Source organism: Theobroma cacao, chromosome 4, assembly GCF_053813885.1.
Source record: "Theobroma cacao isolate CCN51 chromosome 4, ASM5381388v1, whole genome shotgun sequence".
NCBI classification, from domain to species: Eukaryota; Viridiplantae; Streptophyta; class Magnoliopsida; order Malvales; family Malvaceae; genus Theobroma; species Theobroma cacao.
Window position 1 is genome coordinate 9,297,568 of NC_142642.1, and position 24,628 is coordinate 9,322,195.

General features: G+C 35.7%; 1 protein-coding gene across 1 annotated transcript; it reads right to left on the bottom strand.

Annotated features, from left to right (window-relative positions):
• Positions 1-356: 356 nt before the first annotated feature.
• LOC148763117 (uncharacterized) lies at positions 357-24,195 on the bottom strand. Its single transcript, XM_088805741.1, has 4 exons — positions 24,131-24,195; positions 23,888-24,016; positions 23,606-23,803; positions 357-510 (listed from the first exon to the last, which is right to left on the bottom strand). Exons 1-4 carry the CDS (start codon positions 24,193-24,195, stop codon positions 357-359), a joined length of 546 nt encoding a protein of 181 aa, XP_088661867.1.
• Between the last annotated feature and the right edge of the window lie 433 nt (positions 24,196-24,628).

Genomic DNA, 24,628 nt, shown 5'->3' on the forward strand with positions numbered 1-24,628 from the left:
TTACTCTGAGAGGAAGTACCAACACCTCTACCTCTTGATCAGCTAGCCTCCCGATCAGATGGGGTAGCTATTAAAGGAGCAGACGAAGCTAGCTGAGTAGAGTTATGAGCAGAATCTTGTAATTGATGAGCCATCGGGCAACCCCTCCATAGATGTCCAAGTTGACCACACTCATAACAAACTCTCATAGTACAGAAACATCTTCCTCTATGTCGTCCCCCACAAGTACTGCAATGACTGATAGCTTGACTACCCTGCCTTGAATCTTGCTACCTCCCCACACTAAAAGTTTTCTGTCCTGATCGAACGCTGGCACTAGTCAAGTCACTCCCCTATTGGGGTAACGATGAGTCCCTCTATGAGCCCTGATGACTAGAAGATGAAATACCACTACTGAAGTCTCTGCGACCTTGATGGCCCTTTATCTTGGCCCTCTTCACTCTATCCCTTGCAGTCATACTCTCACTACTCCTTATCTCAATCTGTTGAGTGCAATCTGTTGGGTAAGGGCTAATCATGCATCAAATGCAAATAAAATGCAGCGAAAATAAATTTAAAAAATTAAATTTACGCCTCACCCTCCTAGGATCTCTTTCATGCTAAATTGAGTACTAAATTAAATTAAAAATAAAAGTATATGATCATATCACTTTACCTAATATAACAAAGGTTGATGAATCCTTTGTTAAACCACCAATTCAGCCTTCGAAAAGCTCAACCACCTCAGTCCGGTTGTTGCAAACCAAAGTTGTCCAAGGAATCCTTGTGCAGCCTCTAATGGTGATCCACACCAATGAATAAGAAAATCCTTCTGTAAGGATTAGGAATGCTAAGCCTTGACAATGTGCTAGCAAAGATGAGTTTCATAAACTCAAAATCCACACAAAATTTGTGGGGCTAAACACACAAAACATATGAAGTGAATGAAAAACTATTTTTCTTCACAAAATGAATGGCAAGACAAAAAAAATTTCTAAAGTGCTGTTCACTCTTTTTTTTTTTCAGCTGTTTTCCATCCCCTTGTTTGGAGGCTATAGCAAGGTATTTATACTTTGGATTAATTTTAAACCCTAATTACAAAATTATTTTGTAATTACCAATTAATCCAATAATTTCATTAAATAATTTAATTAAGTCCTTAAGAAGCCCAATTAACTTAATTGTTTAATTTAATCAATTAGGCCCAATAACTTAAGTAAATAATTTAATTAATTAAGCCCAACAATTTAATGAAACAATTTTAATCAAGTTGGCCTAATGACTTAATTAAACAAATTCAATCAATTAGGCCCAATAACTTAATTATTTAATTTAATTAATTAGGCCCAATGACTTAATTAAACAATTTAATTAATTAGGCCTAATGATTTAATTAAACAATTTAGTTAATTAGGCACAACTTAATTAAACAATTTTAATCAAGTCCTTGAGAAGGTCATAACTTCTAATATGATTAAGTCTAACTTAATCACCTCTCTCATTTTATTTTCAACATTCATTTTAGGTGTGTGACCCATTAGGCTTCTAACATGTTGGCAATGAACTCAACATATAATTCTTAAGTTCAACTTAGAATTAGATAAATTTAAACCATTTTAAATTTATCATTAATCAAGTTAACTACCTAGAGTTCATAGACCAAGATTGGGATCTAGCAATTTATCATGGCCACCCAAATGTTAGAAGAGTCAAGATGGTTTGACTCAACCTTTCAGTGATCAGCCTTTCAACGTGACTCATTCCCTCATCATATATTCCAGAGATGATAAGAGTATGGTGCAGTGTCTACTCTTATTGATCTCCATATTCGTTCTTAAAGTTTGATCATCAGCTTTATAAAGACTTATGAAACTCCTTTCATAAACTTTAAGTCGCCTTGGCCAAGGACTTCTATAAGCTAATATCAACCAAGAATAGCGAGGATATGTCCCCTGCATCACTTGGGGTGATGATTCCTATCTTGACCACTCATTTGCCTTCACATGCTTCATGCTATACCCAAAAGCATCCTATTTAGGCATCCTTGGTTAGGCACCCATAGGGATGAAATCAAAGCATAGCACTCCACACATAAGACAACCTGGTGTCTCAAGTCTAGGGAGTATTTACACAACTGACACATGAGAAGTATTGCATAGACACTTAGTGAAATACCAAATGCACTTCTCTTGGCGGGTCATGTTCAGTGAACTTGCTCTCTTAGGCAAACACCTACATTCTAGTTCCAAGTATCTCTATACTTCAACCTATGAGATCGGTTGCTTACTTTTCAAGTAAAGAACATAAAATGTACTAGTCTCTAAGTATCATTGATGTCTAGTCTCAATGATACATTGACCAAGAACATTTTGAGATTATGCTTTGATGCATAAGGATCTCATAACTGCAACCCATTATAGTTCCCTTGCAAGGCATATTAATCTCATGGACTTCATCCAATTAGACTTATAACTTGTTATAATTGATGTCTTATTGATGAAGGAAAACCTTTAATCATTCAACATGAATGATGTTGTTGCATGATTGGAATTAAGCCTTAACCAATCCCAATTGGCTGTAGGGCTCATCCCAACATAATCCACGACTGCAGAGTAGGTATCAAAATCCTTGGATGCTACAACCCTAAACAATGGCTCCATTAGCCCATGCACAAATCTTTGAATTTTCATCTCCTCTGTAAAAACTAAATAAGGCGCATACTAAGGCAACTATGTGAATTTGATGTCATATTCTGACACCGTCATACTTCGGGTCTGTACTAGTACTTCAAACTCCCTAGCTCTTGCATTTTATACATTGCTGGGTAAGAATCGATTCAGGAACGTTGTACTGAACTCTTTCAAGTCAACGGTGTTGCATTTGCCAACCTACTATGACACTACTACCCTTGTATAGAAGTCAATATGACCTTATGAACGAGACAAAGGGTCAATGGATGCTGATTTGAGTGCCAAAGGATGAAGACGAGTGGAAAGAGTATTTTAAGAGAAAATATTCTGCGTGCAGAAAACTAAAAATAAAATAATAATATTTTTACCAAAGAAAAATTTTTGAGATAAAAGGTGATTCGGTGTGAATCGGATCAAAGTAAGATGTTTTGGAGTCCTAGAAGGCTAGTGGAAAATTTTGGAATAAAATAATAATAAAATATTAATATGTTATTTGAAGTTGAAATTTTTTATGAAGGAGAAATATATGGTCAATCTAAGTGGGGAGAAGAAGAAGGAGAAAATTTTGGAGATAAATGACATTAATGGGGCTCACGTGTCTTTATTAAATAAAGCTAGCGACGGTAAGTAAATATTTAAATATTTCGGTGAAATCGCGTTGGAGCATAAACTTGATATTTTATTGGTACAAGTGTTAAGGAAGAAAAATGGAAAGAAATTAGAATTAAAAGATTGTGGGAGGATACAATTAAAAAGGGTGAAAACCTTGGAGGGCAAAATGGTAATTTTACCATTTGCTTGGTCAAAACTTTCCAAGGAAGCTTTGACTCTTTTCTTTTCAGCCATGACCGTCCTTATCCTCTCCCACCAGATATTTTCTTCATCTTCCTCATCCTTCCCATGCCATTTATATTCCACTTCCATGAAAATCAAATTTTTCATGTGATTTTCCTTGTTTTTTTTTTCTTAATTGAGGGATGGGGGATTCGAACCTTACTCTTTAGGCAGGAGGATTATGCACCAACCAATGAGACAAATGCTCTGGTGCGTGATTTTCCTTGTTTTCTTTTCATTTTTTTTTTCTTACTCCTTTCTTCTCCAAACTTCTTGGGCAATAAGCCTACAACTTCTAACCCCAATTTACAACACTTCTAAACCCTATGAGAGAGAAAGAAAAATCTCTCTTTCTTTCCTTTATTTTCTATTTCTACTCCACTTTCAACAATACTTAGATTTTTGGCTTCAAATCTTCATTTTTAAGGCTAAAAGGTATATATTTCCAACTTTTTAAATTTTTGAATTTATGGTTATATTTTCGGATTTTATTTCCTAATTTTTTCATGTTATTTTTCTTGAAAATATTAGGTTTTTGTTGATCTTCATGCCTTCAAGCTCACCAAGGTAAAGAATCTTTACATTTGGAATAGTTGATATGATGGGTTTGAGAATTAGACTAGAAATTTAGGCTAACTGTTAGATTAGAGGGTAGATTGCCTAATGTAAATTTATTAGACTTATTGGATTTAATTTATGACTTGATTGAGGTTGTTATGGTTTATTGGTAAATATAGGTTTTAATGGTATTTCAGGATTGCCAGGATTAAGACTTTGTGGACATTAGTCTTGTGAGTTACCATTATTGAGGTGCGTGAACTTGCATTTAAATGTTTTGGGATATCAGCATGTGTGTTGAATGAATCACATGAAAGAATTTATTTATCTTTTCTTAAAAACATGCATGGGAACAAGCCCTTGATGAAATGTTTCTACGTTGTGAAATGTGACTGTGACGAATCCATGTGCTATTGTGTTATGTTGGTATATATATATATATGCTATGTGTTGATATTTATGACCATGCATGTGCGGTGTGGGAGTGCACATGCCGGTGATAACTGGGTGAGGGAGTGTGGATGATTGCCTATGTGCGCGATGTGGGGGGAGCACATGATGGCATTAGTTGTGCGCGATGTTGGGGTGCACACGATGATGATGATATATGCCATGTGCATGATGTGGGGGGAGCACATGATGGCAGTAGTTGTGCGTAATGTGGGGGTGTACACGATGACTTCGGCTCTGTGCGGTGTGGAGTGCACATGAGCTAGGTGAGGTGGTGGTTGTATACATGTTTGTATATATATATATGCTATAAATATGTTTTTATATGCTATAGAAAAGGTTGTGAAAATAATATATGCTTGTATTGAATGTTGAAAAATTGATTATTGTCAAATGTGTTCAATTTGTTTTTTGTTGCATCAGGAACGAATTTTTAATACAGCAAAAATCCCCCTAATTCCACTTGCCCTGAATTTCACTATAGCAAAATTCCATTTTCGCTGCGGTGAGAAATTTTTGAGTGTGGTAGACACTATTCTTGCTACAGCGAAATTCCATTTGCACCGCGACGAGAAACTTTCTATTTTGTGTGGATATTTGCAGTAATTTTCACTTTCCAACTTCATGGTTGATCATGGATTTTTTTTTTCAACATTAAAGGACTAAATAATCAAAAGGTAAATTATGGGATTTTAACAAGAAATTAAACTAAATTGCATTGGCTTTTAAAATAAGTGCATCATGTTTTCTAAACTTTATGTACTGCTTGCTTGTTCCCTTCTTATGTTCACTCACTAGTTTTATACTCACGTTTTTAAACTTCATGTTTTAGGTTTTCTGAGTTAAAGGTTACTGGGTCCTAGGACGAGGTGCTCCTCTCTATCCATTGCTCGGTAGGTTTACCATGACACTAAATGTTAGCAACCGTGCCCAAAGTCACTCCGCTGACGATCAAGGTCTAATTATGTGTATATGAATACTTGATGTGAAATACTAAGACTCATTTGTCAAGCTATATATGTATATTATGGTTGATGATGCCATTATGAATACATAATTGGGTCATATTAATAGTTTTCAAAGGAATTATATTTGAACATTACGAATTTTGAATTTTAAAGACATATGGAATAATGCAGAAGATTATATAATTAGGCTTGTTTGGGCTTGGTGGGCTAAGCCCATTGGACCCTTGCATTGATCATGGCCCGAAAATTAGGCTATAACAAACTTGGTATCAGAGCTCTAGGTTTAGTTGAATTCTAGGGATTCCTATGTTGTTAGTGGAGTTGTTGGAGTCCGTGTAGAGTCTTGTCCTTGGATTGTGGGTGCGCAACACAAGTGAAGGACGGGAGGCTACATAGGCCCTTAATTCTTTATAAACCTACATATTCTTATGGTGTATAAATGGCTAAGTGATTAATGCTTGGTTGCATATAGATTTGGAGGTGCGCCTGTTACATACGCCACGTCTAGAAGAGACGGTTGTCCCGATACCCCTCACAGTGCTAGCAAGGGATCGCTAGATTTCACTGCTAGGAGCCAATGATGCCTTGATCCAGGGAGTCAGGGAAGTGGCCAGTCTCGGATTCCTGTTACATGGATTCCATCTAAATCGGAAAAATTGTTTTGCAGTAAGGACAGTGTCAAAAGTAGTGAAAGCCTTGAAAGCAAAGATAGCTCTAATACTCAGAAAGGTGTGAACAAATTACTTGAGGTATGGTACAAGGAAAAGATGAAAGAGGCAATTGCAAAGGGAGATATCTGTCCTAGGAAAGTATCCGTAGTTCGACACTTTTCTCCTGGCTGTGAAATAGGTGCTGCATCTGTGAGAAGTGAGGAATGCAGAAGAATACAGTAAGCTTGGATTAAGGATAAAATGGAAAAATCTCAGGAGATACAAGAGGACTCGGAGGAGGATTGTCACGACCCAAATTCTAGGCCATGACCGATGCATGGGCCTAATGGATGTAGCTCACTAAGCCCAAGCAAGCCTCTTTACGTAATCTCGTTCACTATGCCATCAATTTTTCATCACCATTACTAGGCCACCATTTGTAATTTGCAACTAGACATATTTTCATAATACAACATAAATACCAAAAATTTACATTTGTATGATATCAAAATAAGGTTATTCATAGCCATCTCATAATGGCACCATCATTCCAAACTATACATGCATCGTTAGCAAAGTGATTCTTAGCAATTTACATTTAATGTACATGTACTCAGATAAAAGACTTCTGATGACCAGCGGAGTGACTTTGGTGAGGGTACAGCTATCGAATGCCATGATACCTACCAAGAGTGAATGTAAGTGAATGCCTTAGTCTCGGTCCCAACTATCTACGAATCTGAAAACATGCAATTTAAAAGAGTGAGTATAAAGTCAGTGACTGAACATAAGAAGGGAACAAGCAACGACAAGAAATGTTTTAGAAAACATAATGCACTTACGATAAACCATGCAATTTAGTCTAATTTTTTTGGTTAAAACCCCTCATTTCAAACTTTGAATGTTTAATCCCTTAATGTTACAAGATCCATGATGAACCATAAAGTTGAATAGAATGAAAATTTTAGCAATGATCCAAGCAAGACAAACAAACAAAGGGTTTTCTCGCTGCAGCAACAAGGCATTCTTAGTTTGCATATGCTTCGGTTTTTTCAAAAATATCTCCCACTACAGAAGTCTAATTGACATGATTTTTTAGTCATTAGAAAGCTAAGAGGCTGGGCTACAACTTTTATGTTTACCACTTTGCCCAGTTCTGATCGAAAGGTGGTCAAAATCTTTGTCAAAATGAAAGCACTACACTAGAATTTTGGAACCACCTGTGAGTTTCTCACTGCAGCGAAAAGCTTCAGGAAATTTCTCACTGAAGCGAGAACCAGGCCAGTGTAACCCCCGCACCCAAGACTTTCTCGCTGTAGCGAGATTCATTCTCTTATTAATTTAGTTTAAGACATTGCCAGTCAAAATATACATATATTGTCTAAGACATATATCTTAGTAATTTACATCGCGTTTATCTGTACACAACAAAAAGACACTCGACTTCCAGCGGAGTGACCTTGGCAAAGGTGCAGCTATTGAATGCTGAGATACCTACCAAGGAGATGAATCTACATGGATACCTTGACCTAGGATCCAACTGCCTCCAGATCTGAAAACATGAAGTTGAAAACAGTGAGTATAAACCCAGTGAGTGAACATACGAAGGGAACAAGCAAATGATATGAAGAGATTTTGAAAACATGATGCACTTTAGTTACAAACAATGCAATTTAGTTTAACTTCTTGTAAAGCCTCTTAATTCAACCCTTGGTTATTTAATTCCTTAGCATTGAAAATCTATGATAAACCATGAAGTTGAAAAGAATGAAAATTTCAAAAAATGTCCACGCAAGATAAGCAAAACAGAGGGTTTCTTGCTACAGCGGAAAGACATTCTTGTTGCAGCAAAATTGAAACCAAAATTTTGAACCACCCGAGAGTTTCTCGCTACAGCGAAAACAGAGCCAGTGCACACCCTCCCCCAACCCGAGACTTTCTTGCTACAATGAGATTCATTTTCGCTGCAGCGAGAATCTAGTAGGATGAAGTTAGGGGAAATTTTCACTACTACATAAATCCAATCCTGTTGCAACGAAAATCAGCTTAAACACATTTGACAATAATCAAGTTCCAACAGTCAATGCAGTCACATATTAATTCAAAACCTCTCTGTATAGTAAATATATATATAAGTTTATACACCACCACCGCCTCACCCTGCTCATGTGCACTCCCACACCGCACATAGCCAAAGTCATCATGTGCATCCCCCACATCGTGCACAGCTACTACCATCGTGTGCATCTCCCACATCGCACATAGGCAATATCGTCATCCACATTCCCACACCCGTCATCACCAGCATGTGCTCCCCCACACAGCGCACATCCACGACTATATTTATTACACAATATGAACTCTCAATGCAAAACACATATATGTTTATATCAACATAATAAAGGAGTACATGGATTCATCACAGTCACATTTCACAGCACAACACAAAAAAACCATGTTTCATCAAGAGCTTGTTCCTGTGTGCATTTTGAAGAAAATTCAATTAAAATATTTCAAGTGATTCATTTAAACATATATACATTTACCCAAAACATTTTAATGCAAGTTCATTCACTTGTTTTTGTTAATGCTTTGGGATCGACTCCAACTTCAACTAATGCTCCGAGTGAAGGTGTGGGGCCTCGTTGGAACCTATCACACACAATAATATCACAACCAACTAAATTTACATAAATGTTACTCCAAAAGCTATTTTCTAATTCAAACTTTACTGGTTATTCCTAACTAACTTCTAATTACCATTTGACTGGCTATCTATTCTCGTTACTCTAGTAACACTAGTAATAAATAAACAAACCTAAAAAAATTAAAACAATTGACAAATTAAATTATTGACCTTTATCAACAATTTAGAAATAAACCCTAACTCATTACTCACCTTAGGGTTTCTTTGTTGTTGAATTCCTTTTCAAAAGCTTTCAAACTATTGTGAAAAATCTCTCTTTCTCTCTCTAGAACATCCAACTAGTGAGAGAAAGTATTAAGGAAAGGCTTTTGAGGGTTCTTGAGGTGTAGAAGTGGAAGAGCATGAAAACCCTATGAACAGGTGTAGAAAAACATGAGAAATGGAGCTAATTTGGGAAAGTTATAAAGGTTTCAAGGAAGGCTTCCATGGAAGGTGCTAAGAAACATGAAATAGAGAGAAAGATGGAATGAAGAAGAAGAGTTGCTAGAAAAATGAAAAGAAGCTGCTGAAGAGTTAGATATTTATGCCTAAAGTTTATCCAATTTTTCACATAAATTACCAAAATGCCCTTAACAAGGTCACTTTGTCTTCCCGTTACCTTTATACAATCTTTTTACTTCTTTGACATTGAGACAAAGTCCATAATAGTCTAGAAATACTTGGGTTCACAAAAACGTAAAAATTTAAACTCAAGATGAAAAATGACCCATTTTCCCCTATCGTGAAAATTATCGTTATTTCTATTTTCTTCACTTATTTCATCATTGTATGCACCACTCATTTATTTCTTAGGCTTACTTAGGCCTTAATAATATCATATTAAGTTGACTAATGTCATGACCCAATTTTCGGGCCATGACCGGTGCATGGGCCTAATGGGCATAGCCCACCAAGCCCAAGCAAGCCTATTATATAATCTTGCTCAACTATTCTCAAGTCACCTTTCATAAGTCCAACTTATAATCACTTTAATAATGGGCTATAGCAATCAAGAATTTCATTAATATAAACCCAAAATGATGTTAACATTTCAACTCATTGTGGCATTAATAGTTAAAATATACATATTTTGTCTAGGACACGTATCTTAGTACTTTACGTCACATGAACGTATTCATAAAACAAAATGACTCCTGACTTCCAGCGGAGTGACGATAGTGAAGGTGCGGCTATTAAATGCCAAAATACCTACCAAAGAGACGAAACTACGTGGACACCTCGACCTAGGTTATAACTGCCTCCTGATCTGAAAACATGAAATTGAAAACAGTGAGTACAAACTCAGTGAGTGAACATAAGAAGGGAACTAGCAATCGATAGGAAGAATTTGGAAATCATGATGCATTTGTTTAAAAAACAATGCAATTGATTTAATTTCTTACTAAAAACCCCTACTTTCAAACTTTGACTAATAACCTCATAGTGTTGCAAAAAACCCATGATCAATCCATGAAATTAAATGGGTGAAAAATATGTCAAAATCAAGCAAGGTAGCGAGCATGGCAGCAAGTTTCTCGCTGCAGCGAGAAATAGTGTCAGTGTGTATGTGTTTTAGTTTTTCTATCATATCTCCCACTACAAAAGTCCAATTGACCTGATTTTTGAACCATTAGAAATATAAGAGGAAGGGCTACAACTTTTACGTTTACCACTTTTCTCAGTTCGGATGGGAATGTAGTCAAAATCTTCACTGAAGTGAAAGTACTACACCAAAACCTAAGAGTTTTTCGCTGCAGCGAGTTGTTGGCTGCCAAAACAGAAGTTTTCTTGCTGCAGTGAGAAGCAGGGCACCTAAGTGTAAAAAGAACCTCCTTTTTCACTAAAAATCCATTCGGTGTTGCAATAAAAATCAATTTGCAAGAAAATGGGAAATTCTCAAGATTCATCATGCCAAATTTCACATGCATTACAATCACATTTTTCAATCACACACATTCTATCACATATCTATAGATATAATCATATATAACACCTACACCACCCCGCCTTCCTCAGCTCTTGTGCACTCCCTACACGCACAAGAGAATACCACCATATGTGCACTCCCTACTCGCACATTTCAATGTCATCATGTGTGCACTCCCTACTCGCATACCTCATTATCATCATACAACATTATTTATCATTGCACAACATACATTCAAATATGTATACCAACACAATATAGGAGCACATGAATTCATCCTCTTTACACATTTCACACCTTTTACAACATCAAAGCATTTACCAAGGGCTTGTTCCCAGGCACCCATTTTTAATGAAAAGTTGGATAAAATCATGCAAATAATTTATCTCAACACAATTCTATTTTCCAAAACAATTTTGAAATGCAAGTTCACTCACTGGTATTGTTGAACCTCTAATTGACTTTAACCTCCACTAATGGTTCAAATGGGGTGTGTGGGGCCTCGTTGGAACCTATCACGCCCAAAAACATCACAACCAATCCAATTTACATTAATATCACTCCAAAGGCTAGTTCTAATTCAAGTTCTACTAGTCATTCTTAATTGGCTTCCAACTATATCAAATGGCTATTCCTTACACTACTCTAATCACACTAAAAATGAATAAACAACCTCAACAATAAAACAGCTCATAATCCCAATTACTAGCCATTATCAACAACTTAAAACCAAGCCTAGTTCGTCACTCACCTTATGGTTTCTTTGTAGCTTAATTCTCTTCTAATAGCTTCCAAACAAATGTGGGAAGTCTCTCTCTCTCTCTTTCTCTCTAGAATGTCTAACTAGTGAGAGAGTGTAGTAAGGAAAGATTTTTGAGGGTTTTATGGTGAAAAAGTAAACGAGCACAAAGAACTTTGTGAAAGGGTGCACAAAAACATGAAAATCGAGGTTAACTCGAGGAAATATATGGAAGTTTCAAAGCAAGCTTCCATGAGAGGTGTAAAAATGTGGGAAAGGAAGAAGAAGAAGAAGAAGTGCTGGAAATTTGAAGAACATCCTAGAAACTTAGATATTTATGCTTTATAATTATCCATTTTTCATGAAATTACCAAAATGCCCTTAACAAGGTCATTTTGTCTTTCCATTGCCTTTAAACAATCTTTTTACTTCCTTGACACTGAGACAAGGTCCATAAGGGTATAGAAATGCTCGAGTTCATGAAAACCTAAAAACTTCATCTCGAGATGCAAAATGACCGTTTTACCCCTATTGTGAAAATTATCGTTATTTCTATCTTCTTCATTATCTTACCCTCATTCATTCATTCCTTAGGTCTACTTGGACCTTAATAACATTATAAAACTACTTTTATGCGCTCACTAGGAAAAATGACGAAATTACCCCTTATCCGTATTATCCCGTCTACTTTTAGTTACGGGTTTCCAGAGGTCGAGATCTCACAACTAACTTCCTTCTTAGTCGATTAAGTTATTTTTGTCTTGAAGTCTAGATTTTTGGCAATAGGCTCTCAGTGGACTAACTTACTTTCTTGGTCGACCAAGTCTTCTTTGTCTCTCAAACCTCTTGAACCCGCCAACTTCTAATTTGAATTTTAGCTGACTAATACTCTTCATTATCCAACTAAAAGGCTTCTGTTTTGTTCATCAATTGTAGCTCCCTTATTCATATAATTTTTTATATGTGCCTTTGAATGATTTATTTATTCTTGGCATACAATTTTTGTCCTGCACACTAAAGTCGAGATTTTAGACACAAATGACTGGGAATATTTTATTATCATCAAAAACTAATGGAGCCAATAAAAAGCACGAGCAAATTGTGAAGGAAAGGGATTAGTAACAACACAAGGTCAATTATGTGGCATGCTAGAAGCCCATGAAGATAAATTGAAGTATGAATAGGTGAGCATGCATTTAAATATCTTGGTGAATAAGTGCATGCCTTTTTGAAATGATATGCTTGGAATGTTAAAGAGCAGATAAGTGGTTAAGCGTTTCAAGAATGCATGAACATCTTTGAGAAGGAATTACCAATCATATACGGTGAGATACAAGTTTAAGGTAGGTATCCATAAGGAAATACTCAAGAGGAATTCTGCTATGAATCTTGTGAAAACAAGCATTAAGTTATGTGGTTACAAAAGGGAAGCTATAAGTTGAAAGTGATATTCGCATTGACATTGAAAAGTACTTGAGAAGAACCCTGTTTCAAGTCTTGCGATTTCCAATACAAATTGTGAATTGGCTAAGGAAGAATGATGTTATATTAGTATAAAAGATGATTGAAGGTAACCTTGATAATGAAGTCGGATAATGAAAACCTCCTAATGTATTATGAAAATTGGAATTCGAATATGCATGAGGAATGCATGATTTGAATGAGTCTAAGTCTTAAGTGACAAATTAATATCCAAATGCAATGAAGATATAATATATATGTTAGAGGCATGAAAGATAATTGAGAAAAAAAGATAACTGTTAGGGATGGTGGTATTGCATAAGATGCAATGATCAAGTAAAAGATGAATCTTTGAAGGATCAACGAGATTATAAAGCATATACGCATACTGGATTACAATTCAATGAAAATGACATTTAGCAAGTGAGATGTGACTAATGACATTGTGATGCAAGAATACATATAGTACAATGAAACTTAACCATATAATTGGAAATGATAAGAAAAAAGTATAAACAAGTAAATGATGTGAAGTTGTGCATAGGTATAATGAGAATTCGTATGAATTACGTAAAATATAACTTATGATAAGACACAAGTGGAATGATAATTTAAATATCTAAAAAGGGCAATCTAAAATTGATTGTGCCCCAATGTTCGTAGATTAAATATGAGAATTATTATATTGAATCTTGGTTATGGATGGGAATGAACAAAAAGAAATTAGTCTAAAGGCACTTGAACACAAGGATCCTTATTGTGAGACCATGTCAAGCTCGATTAAAAGACGGTATTGTACCGAGTGGTACAACTAAGTTAAATCGAGCCTTGAACTAGTTCAAATAGAAATTCTAAGAGAAATTTGAAAATTTTAAAACTCACAGAATGGTTTAGAATAGTGATTTGGAGTTCAAGGTCCAGTTTTGAGTCCATCAGAAAAATTGATCAATTAGGGACAAAACGGTCATTTTACCATTTGATGATAAAATAGAGATTTTTAGCCAAGATTTGATCGTATTTGACCAAGAATAATTATATGAGATATAATTATGATTATTGGAGTATAAAATGATGTTTAGTAGTGAAAAATTATGATTCTCGATATTTTTGGAGCACAAGGGTAAAATGGTAATTTTACCACTAGAGGACTAAACAGAATTTTTATAAAACGATTTTTGCCCCATTTGCTTAATATTGATCAATATTAGTGTTATTTGAGGTTGAAAAGTAGAAATAATGTGATTCCGGTACATTTCAGAGTATAGGGGCAAAATCGTAATTTTTTTATCCTAGGGGCAAATCGATAAATTTTTCGCCCCAGCACTTGTCAAGACCAAGTGATTTTAATTGTGGTAGGATTGGATAAGTACCAGAATATTTGTGGTGGAAAATTAAGAAGGAAAAGTTAAAAAGTTAAAAAAATTAGGCCAATAAGCATGTGGCACGTGGCACGCTAGATAAGAAATCAGCCCATTAAATCCCCAATTCCCTCACCATATTCGGCCTAGGCATCCAGCAACAAGAAAAAAGGAAGAACAAAAGGAAAAACAAGAAAACCTAAGTGGAAATTCAAAGAAAAAGTGAAGAAATCAAGGAAACAAGCTAGGTAAGTTAAAATTTCTTTAATTCTCCTTGATACCTAGCTTACCCATGCTTTTGTTCTTGATTTCCATGGTTGAATATTGAGTTATCATGATGAATTCAATTCTGAAAAATGGGTATGGAAGAGGAATTGTTGTTGGAATAATTTGATTTTAGACTATGTTTGTGTTTAGGGATAGTTAAGTATGGTTATGAACAAAAACACAAAAGAAATATTCAATTTCTCTAGGGTTCCTTGTTGGTCGAACCATGTGGGCTGAATATCAATGGGGGATTGTTTTTATTTCAAGGAAAATGGCTTGGAAATATGATGAATTAAGGTGAAACGGTTATGTAGAAAAATTTCGGTGGTAGTGCACCAAATGATCAAATTTTTCTATAAGAAACTGTAAGGGTTCTGATGCTGAGTTTGGCTTTATTTAAATGGTATGTGGCAAACTAAGGTATTAGAGGAGAAATGGATTAATTTGGAAGTGATTTGGACATAATCGCCAATTAATCGGGTGATCGGTCGAATTTAATCGATATCGCGATTAACCGGTAATCAGACGTATTTTTGCATTTATGTATCAAGCATTAGTAATTTAAATTAGTTTATAGCAATTTAAGGACAATATAGTAAATTTCTCGACTCTGTTATTTGTCAAGGTAGTGAGACATCCGAAAGAGACAAAGGAATTACGCCTGAGGGCTATTAGTCCGAGTGCACCCGAAATCTGGATTTTCGATACCGGTGAGTGGACTTGCATTTCAAACTTGTTTTGGGGAATATGAAAGATTCTATCCAACTTGTCTTAGAAAATGTACCTTGGGAACAAGCTTTTAGTAAAATGATTTTATATTGTGAAAATGTGCTATACAATGGTTTATGTGTTATCACAATATGACAAAATGCATGATATGCATTGGATGCTTCTTTACATGTTGATTTGAACCCGGCTATGTGCGAGTAGGAGTGCACATAAGTCGTTGCTGACTTGGCTATGTGTGAGTGGGAGTGCACATAAGCCGTTGTTGCCTCCGTAGCGAAGGGGGGGATGCTCCGTGATCTTCCACCCCTCCGCCCAGAAGCTTGGAAGATGAGGGAAGGGACTGCTCCCGTTGCTTAGTGATCTAGAGCGAAATGCACCTCTTGCCGGGTGAAGGGGGGGATGCTTTGTGATCTCCCACCCCCTAGTGACAATAGCATAAGTCGTTGCATATGAGATGATGATGATGGGATGATGTGCATGATGATGATGATGGGATGGTGTGCATGTTGATGATGGGTATATGGTTGTAAATGCAAATATGTAAGCATTTGTTTTGTGAAAATTTGGAAGTTTACATGTGTTACATGTTGCTATTGTTATTTTAGCAAGATGGCTTGTTTTAAGGGAAAAAGGAGACTTTTTCCTTGATGTTCTGGTTCTCGTTGCAGCAAGAATGAAGTTCGCTATAGCGAGAAACTTTCTGTCCATTTTGCTAACTTATGGGTTTTTGCCATATTTCCCATTTCTTTGGTACCATAGTTGAGCATGGATTTTCGTAAAGTGATTTACTCATGTGGAGTTTACATGAGAAGTTTAAAGGAGCTAAAACAATTGCATGGTTTTGAGAAAACGAATGCATCATGATTTCGATAAACATTCCTTATGGTATGCTTGTTCCCTTCTTGTTCACTCACTGAGTATTGTACTCACGTTTAATAAAAATTCATGTTTTCAGATCAGGTGACTGTTGGACCCTAGATCAAGGAGTCCCTATAGTGCATCTCTTGGGTATGTGTCTAGCATTCGATAGTAATCCCTTTTATTGTAAATGTCTCCGCTGGAAGTCATGGGTCCTTTTGTATTGTGAATACAATCTAACAATGTGAATATGTGTATGCAATGTAAATTGCTAAATACATGACTGGTATAGTGCATGTATATTATTATCGATAATGCCATTGTGTTTTGGTATGTTCACACTCGGGAAAAGGTGTGTGTGTGTATGCATGATATGATAAATTTGTTAAGCAAAGGTAAATGGATAGGCTTGCTTGGGCTTAGTGAGCTATGCTCATTGAGCTCATGTGCTGGTCATAGCCCGAGAATCTGGGTCGTGACACTTACACATAATGAGGAATGTGGACATTTAAATGTGCATGTACATACATATGTGTGAAGTTGATAATGTGACGAACTGAAGTGAAGAATTGCTCTTAGTGATTCGAGATTTGAACTCAATATATTTGATGAGTTGTATAGATAATACAATACAAAAATCCCATCAGAAGTTGATCTATGTTGATATAAGAAAATTTGGAGAAATAGCCAAAGAAATTATGTCAAGGAAATGAAATCTATAGCATGATTAAGCCATACAAGATGGACAAATATGATTAAGAAGATTTAAGCTGCATAAATACGAGATAAATATGAAGAATAAGGGAATGGTTGAAAGATTCAACTCCCCATAATGTTGGAAATATGCGTAGGAATGAATAGGGCATGTTTATGATGCCATAAGTTTTGTGATAGTGTATGAGGATAAGGTGAATGAATGTCGAGAAGTTTGACAAGAATCGAAATAAAGATATGTTTAAGGTTAGTAATGGAATTAAAGGCATCCTTGGGATCATAATAATAAAAAAGAACAATTGTGAAGGGTATCGTGGTTTTGACTTAAAGATGATAATAGATATAAGTTACGTACCCTGACCTTGTAAAGTGTTCTAGTCGAACTGAAAGTAACGAGGTGCATAAATCAAAACTTCCTACGAAGAAGGAAATAAAATAAGATCATTGAGTGAGATTAACAACCTGATGTTGAGGTGAATTCGAAGACGAATTCTTTTAAGTGGGGGAAACTGTGATACCCCATACCCTCGTATAGAAGTCAATAAAGCCTTATCTACAAGATGAAGGGTCAATTGACATGGATATAAGTGTCAAAGAAGCGGTGATGGGTGAAAGGAATATTCTAGAGTAAAATATTTTGTACGTGAAGAAATAATAATTAAATAATAATATTTTTATTGAGGATAAATTAGCGTGATAAAAAGTGATTCGAAAGTGAATCGGGGCATAATAAGACATTTTGGGTTCCAAGGAGATAAGTGAAAAATCTTGGAATAAAATAATATTAAAATATTAATATTTTATTTGATGTGGAAATTAGTCCTGAAGGAGGAGTATATGGTTAATCTAAGTAGGGGAGAAGAAACAAGGAAGAATTTCGAAGAAAAAAGACTATAGTTGTGCTCGCGTGTCTTATTTAAAAAGAGCTAGAGCGAATAAGTAAATATTTGAATATTATGGTCATACCGCATTGAAGTGCAAACTTTATATTTTGTTTGGACACATGTAATGGAAGAAACTGTCACGACCCAAATTTCGGGCCATGACCGGTGCATGGGTCCAATGGACGTAGTCCATTAAGCCCAAGCAAGCCTAATAGTCCGACGTGTTCATCATTCCATCATAAATTGCTAAGTCATTTTTTTAAAACTTAAAATCAAAATAGTAATAGACGCTGCCAACTCGTATTGGCGTTTCTCATTTTATTATATACATACATTGTCTACAACATGTATTCCAATAATGTACATTAGGTTCACCTATACATCTCAAAAAGAAGACTTGACTTCCAGCGGAGGGACTCGAATGAATATACAGCTACTGACTGCTGAGACACCTATCAAAAGATGGACATAGGTCTACAAGGATACCTCATCCTAGTTACCGGCTGCCTCTTGATCTGAAAACATGAATTTGAAATGATGAGTATAAACCCAGTGAGTGAACAAAGAAGGGAACAAGCAACAACAAAGGAAAATTTAAAATCATGATGCACTAGTTTCAAAACAATGCAATTTGGTTCATTCCTAATAAAACCCCTTATCGAGCCCTTAAGTGATTAATCATTTGAAAATCATGAACCCATACATAGCAAATCATTTGAAGAATGAAAGCTTTAATATTGCACAAGCAAGTCAAATACAACAACGGATCTTCGTTGCAGCGGAAAGGCATTCTCGCTGCAGCTATGATGGATGAATTTTCGTTGCAGCGACGTTGGAATCTAGTTATTAACCGAACGAGGGTTTCTCAACTGGCTGAGGGTTTCTCACTAAACCTCCTCATTTTCAACTTAACTCATTTAATCCTTAATGTTGGAAGTCCATGCTCTGATATGGTAGCAAAGAAGTGAAAGATAGGATGGCAATTGAACAATATAGGAGACCAAACAGAAAGTTTTTCGCTGCAGTGAAATTTCTACCCAGAAACAAAATGTTTCTCTCTGCAGCGAGATTGGATCTCGCTGCAGCGAAATTGCAACCCAGAAAACAGAAAGTTTCTCACTGCAGCGAAATACAGGGCATCAATGCAAAATTTACCTTTCTCCCAAAGGAAAAACCACCCTGCCAAAAGGTCCAAACCAACATGAAAACACATAACAATTTCTCAATGTTTAACATGTCAAGTTTCACATGCATTACAACCATAACCCATTATCCATCAATTTCCTATAACACACATATTTACATATATATATATATATACATATATATACATATATACCCAACATCATCATCATCACACCATCTTATCATCATCACCAGCTCATGTGCACTCCCTACTCGCACATGGCTGGGTCATCACCGGGTTATGCGCACTCCCTACTCGCACATAACCGGGCCATCCTCGGCTTATGCGCACTCCCTACTCACACATAGCCGAGTCAATATAATTACACAACATTATACTCAAGCATATATGTATATCAACACAATGCAGCCACATAGAAATCCATAATAATCACATTTCATAACATAAATCTTTTCTCAAAAGCTTGTTCCCAAGGCATTCATTTTCATGAAAAATTGTATAAAATCATTCAAACACTTTGTCAAATCCATCATATTCCCAAAATCAGTTTTGAAGGTAGTGCACTCACCAATTGATTGTAGAACCTTTAGTTGACTCAAAATCCCCTAATGATCCCATTGGAATGATGGTGCTTCCTTAAAAACCTAAGATCACATTAACATAAACAATAGATCAATTTACACACTAAGAACTCTAAAAGCTATCTCTTAGCTAGTTTTCAATTGCCACTTTAAATGTCTATCTATGTTCACTATCTTAATCACTAAAAAGTAATGAACATACTAAACAATAAAATAGCTCATAAATCACAATTACTAGCCATTTTCTGTAACTAAAAATCAAACTTGGTGCATCACTCACCCTAGGGTTCCTTTGTAGTTGGATTCTCTTCCAATAGCTTCCAAATCAATGGAGTGATTCTCTCTTTTTCTCTCTAGAATGCCCAACTAGTGAGAGAAAGTATGAAAACAAGATATTTCAAGGTTTTTGAAGTGAAAAGATGAAATAGCACAAGGGTTTATGGAAAGGTGCACCAAAAGCATGAAAATTAGAGCTAGAGAGAAAAAGTTATGAAAGATTGAAAATCAAGCTTCCATGGAGTTTGAAGAAACGTGAGAGAGGAGAAGGGAAGAAGAAGACCAGTTGCTGGAAAATTCAAGAAGTTGCTGGAAATTCAAGGTATTTATATGCAATCTTATCATTTCCTTTAAAATTACGAAAATGCCCCTCCACCAATCAACTTACTCTCCTCCAATCTTTTATGCAATCTTTTTGCTCTTTTAACACTGGGACAATATCCATAATGTTCTAAACATGCTCGGGTTCATAACAACTTAAAATTTTAACTCGAGGTGAAAAATGATCATTTTGCCCTTATTATGAAAATTATTGAAACTTCTAGTTTTCTTCGTGTTTTCATCAGCACACATCATTTATACTGTCTTATGCCTATTTAGGCCTTAAAATATCATAAAACTTTCTTCTGGAAGCTTATTAAAGAGAATGATAAAACTACCCCTTGCTCATATTATTATGTTTATACTTAGTTACAAGCCTATAGAAGTTAGGGTATCATAGAAACATAGAGGGAAATTGGAATTAAAAGACTATTGAGAGGACTAAATTAAAAAGGGGAGAAACTTGGAGGGCAAAACGATAATTTTTCCATGAGCTTGGTCCAAGGTTCCAAAGAAAACTTTGACTATTTTCTTCCTTATCCATGGCTGATCCGTATCTTCTCCATAAGGCATTTTCTTCTTCTCCTCCAACCAAACGCCATTTTCTCCCTTGGAACAAAAACCGATCTATTTTCTTTTTCTGTCTTTCTTTTCATTTTTCATTCCCCTTTTGATTCTTCATTCTTCTATCTTCTCCTTGTTCATCAATCCACCATTCTCCACCCCATTTTCATGACAAACGGGCCTTGGGAGAGAGAAAATAAATTTTTTTTTCTTTTTTTTCCTTCATTTTTCCATTATAATCCACTTTCATCACTACCTAAGCTTTTTAGCTTCAAATCTACGTTTTAAAGCCAAAAGTTATATATTTTCAACTCTTGGATTTTGAAATTTATGGATTTATATATATTTAGATTTTATTTCCTAATTTTCTTGAAATTTCTTTTCTTGGAAATATTAGGTTTCTATTGATCTATATACCTTCAAGCTCATCCAAGTAAAGAAATTTTAAATTGGAGTAGTTGGTCTAATGGGTTGTGAATTAGACTAGAATTTTAGGTTAAATGTTAGATTAGAGTATAGATTGTCTAGTGTAAATTTATTAGAATTATTAAATTCGATTTATGACATTATTGAGATTGTTATGGTTTATTGGTAAATATAGGTCCTAATGGTACTTCAGGACTTACTTGGATTAGGACCTTGTTGGTGCTAATTTTGTAAGGTGAGTGAACTTGCATTTAAAAGGTTTTGAACAAATGCATATGTGTTGAATGAAATGCTAGAATATCATTGGTTGACTCTTTTCAAATTTATGCACAGGAACAAGCTTTTTCACAAGTGATACTTTTACGTTTTTAAACATATAATGTGATGAATTACGTATTTGAAATATTATGTTGAATTGCCAATTGATTTGTGGCATGTGATGTATTGTTATGCAAACATTCTTGTTACTTGTTGTTATGTGTGCCATGCATTGAAATGTAATGTTGAATGATAATTATAACCGTACGTGTGCAGTGTGGGAGTGCACATGATGGTGCTGGTAGGGTGCAGTGTGGGAGAGCACGCGCTGATGATAAATGCCATGTGCGGTGTTGAAGAGCACATGATAATGATATATGCCATGTGTGGTGTGGGAGTGCACATGAGGATATTAGCTATGTGCGGTGTGGGAGTGCACATGTGCTAAGTTGAGGTTGGCAGGTGTATGTGAGGAGCCATGGTGACTAGTGTGGGGATGACCTTGGTGTATGTTTGAGTTATCTATATATTTATATATACATAATGTATACGTGAGTTTTTACATGTATGTGAACTTGTCCTGTAGAGTAGAGATTTTTGAAAAATGTAATGTGATTGAATTGTATATTGAAAGTTGATATTCTTAAATGTTTTCAAAATGAGTTAAAAAATAGCATGGCATCAAGTTTTGTTAATGATATACAAATTGCATGGTTTCAATACAAGTGCATCGTGTTTTCTGAAAAATCTTTCGTATTGTTTGCTCGTTCCCTTCTTATGTTCACTCATTGGGTTTATACTCACTTTTTGTAGCTTCATGTTTTAGTTTTTAGGATCGAAGGTATTTGGATCCTAGGTTGAGGTGCTTCCTTCTATTCATCTTTTGGTAGGTTCACTACGACCCTCAATGAAAGCACCCACACCCAGAGTCACTTCGCTGGTTGTCAAGGGTTTGTTGTATGTTTACAAGTGATGGTTTAATTTAAATTGTGAGATTTGTTGTGAACTTTGTATGTACTTGATTTTCACGATTTAAATTTGAAGAGATTGTTATTAAAAATCACAAGTCTTAGATCCTAAAGAAAAATAAGTGATAAACGGACTACTGATGGGTTTACATAGAGAGGCTTACTTGGGCTTGGTGGGCTATGCCTATTGGGCCCATGCGTCGATCATGGCTCGGGTTTTGGGCTGTGACACTTCTGTTTCGTAGCTCAATTGTAGCTCCTTACTCTTATGAGTTTTGATATTTGCTTTTGAGTGATTAATTTATTATTGACATACATTTTTGTCCTGCACACTCAAGCAGTAAAGTTAGATATAAATGAGTGGGAATGTTTTATTATTATCAAAAACTAATGGAGCCAACAAACCCATACCTTAGAAACTAGATTGCACTAGTCTTAGCTCCAAATTCTTCAATCCAAGCCAAAAAGGGAAAGGTACCAAATGTAGAAAAAAGTCAGATTCAAAGTTATTAACTGCTTAAATAGGAAAATAATCGATAAAAATGCTAAATCTTACCTCTAGAATGGTTTCTCAAGCTCCAAATAGCTTCAAATCACTTCAAAAATCCGTTTGGAGCTTTAAGGTTTCGAGTTTCTAAAGAGAGAAATGGAGAGAAAGAGCTGAGAGAAAAAAATGGGCGAAATGGCCTAACGCCCCTTTTTTCTTTTTGAGGCAATGAATCGATACATTTCAAGCAGAACATCCTTGGGTGTATTCTACTTCAAATGTATCGATACATTTGGACAATGTATCAATACATGTTCATCTTTGGCATAATCTATCGATACATGCCCTTTTATTGTTCATCTTGCCATGAATGCATTGATACATCTAGGGTATGTATCGATACTTTCACCTTTGTAGGCAGTCCTAAGCTTCTAAAACTTCCAAAATCCAAGTTTAACACCCCAAAATCATTCTTTGTTAATATCACACCTCAAATCATTCACTTAACTTAATCTCATGCATATAAATTCACAAACATAACATTAAACTTAGATCCAAAACCTCAAATTATGGGATTTATCACATATTTCCTCAATGTTTTGCCTAAATGTCAATATGTACACTTTTAAACACTAGGCATACATATCATATCATCAAAGTCCTCAAGACTCCACATATTTCGTAAATCATTCTTCGTTTACATAAAAAATTGGGAGTGTTACATTCTCCCCTCTTTATAGGAAATCCGTCCCCGAATTTCAAATCATGTAACTCAAGGTAAATTACATATTTCAAACCTTAAAAAGGTAGGGATAGTTCTCTTACATCTCCTCCTCGAGTTCCCATGTGGTTTCCTTAATCGAATGGCTTTGCCATAGTACTTTCACCGTAGCAATGTTCTTAGAGCGAAGCCATTTGACTTGCCGATCCCATATGGCTACAGGTTGTTCCTCATAGCTAAGTCCATTTTGCATTTGCACTTCATCATATTGTATCACATGCGATGGATCTGGGACATACTTCCTAAGCATGGACACATAAAAAATCAAATGAACATCGAACAAATTAGGTAGTAATGCCAAACGATATGCAACTTGCCCTACACACCTTAATACCTCAAATGGTCCAATGTATCTAGGGCTCAATTTCCCTTTCTTTTCAAATATCTTAACTCTTTTGGTTGGTGAAATCTTCAAAAACATATGGTCGCCAACTCCAAATTCTAAAGGCCTTTTCCTGTTATCACCATAAGACTTTTGGCAACTTTGAGCTACGAGCATCCTCTCTTGATTTGCTTGAACACCTCAATTAGCTTCTTGGACCATCTCTAGTCCTAAGAGCTTTTATTACTTGACTTCATACCAACCAACAGGCGATCTACATCTGTGCCCATACAAAGCCTCATACGGAGCCATAATAATCGTGGCTTGATAACTATTGTTATAAGCAATCTCAGCCAAAGGCAAATAATAGTTTTAAGAGACTCCAAAGTCAAGCACGATCACTCCTAACATATCCTCGAGCGTCTAAATGGTGCGCTAGGATTGGTCATCCATCTATGGATGGAAGGCCATACTAAAATCCAATCTCGTGCCTATGGCCTTTTGTAATTTCCTCTAAAATAGGCTCATGAATTGTGGTCTTTTGTTAGACATTATCGTTATCGGAATACCATGGAGCTTCACAATCTCATTAATATATATTTAGGCATATCGAGCTGCTTCATACTTAGTCTTGATGGGCAAAAAATGAGCTAACTTAGTTAGCCGATCAATTATCACCCAAATGGCATCATAACCAGCTCTTGCTCGCAGTAAACTTGTCACAAAGTGTAGTGCTACATGTTTC

What these genes read in the sequence shown, in the direction of transcription:
- LOC148763117 (XM_088805741.1), bottom strand. Translation starts at nt 24,195, where the DNA reads ATGGCTCCGTATGAGGCTTTGTATGGGCACAGATGTAGATCGCCTGTT. An exon ending in GTTGGTTGGTATGAAGTCAA is followed by an intron (nt 24,017 to 24,130) that starts GTAATAAAAGCT and finishes TGGTGATAACAG; the next exon opens with GAAAAGGCCTTTAGAATTTG. An exon ending in GGACCATTTGAGGTATTAAG is followed by an intron (nt 23,804 to 23,887) that starts GTGTGTAGGGCA and finishes GTCCATGCTTAG; the next exon opens with GAAGTATGTCCCAGATCCAT.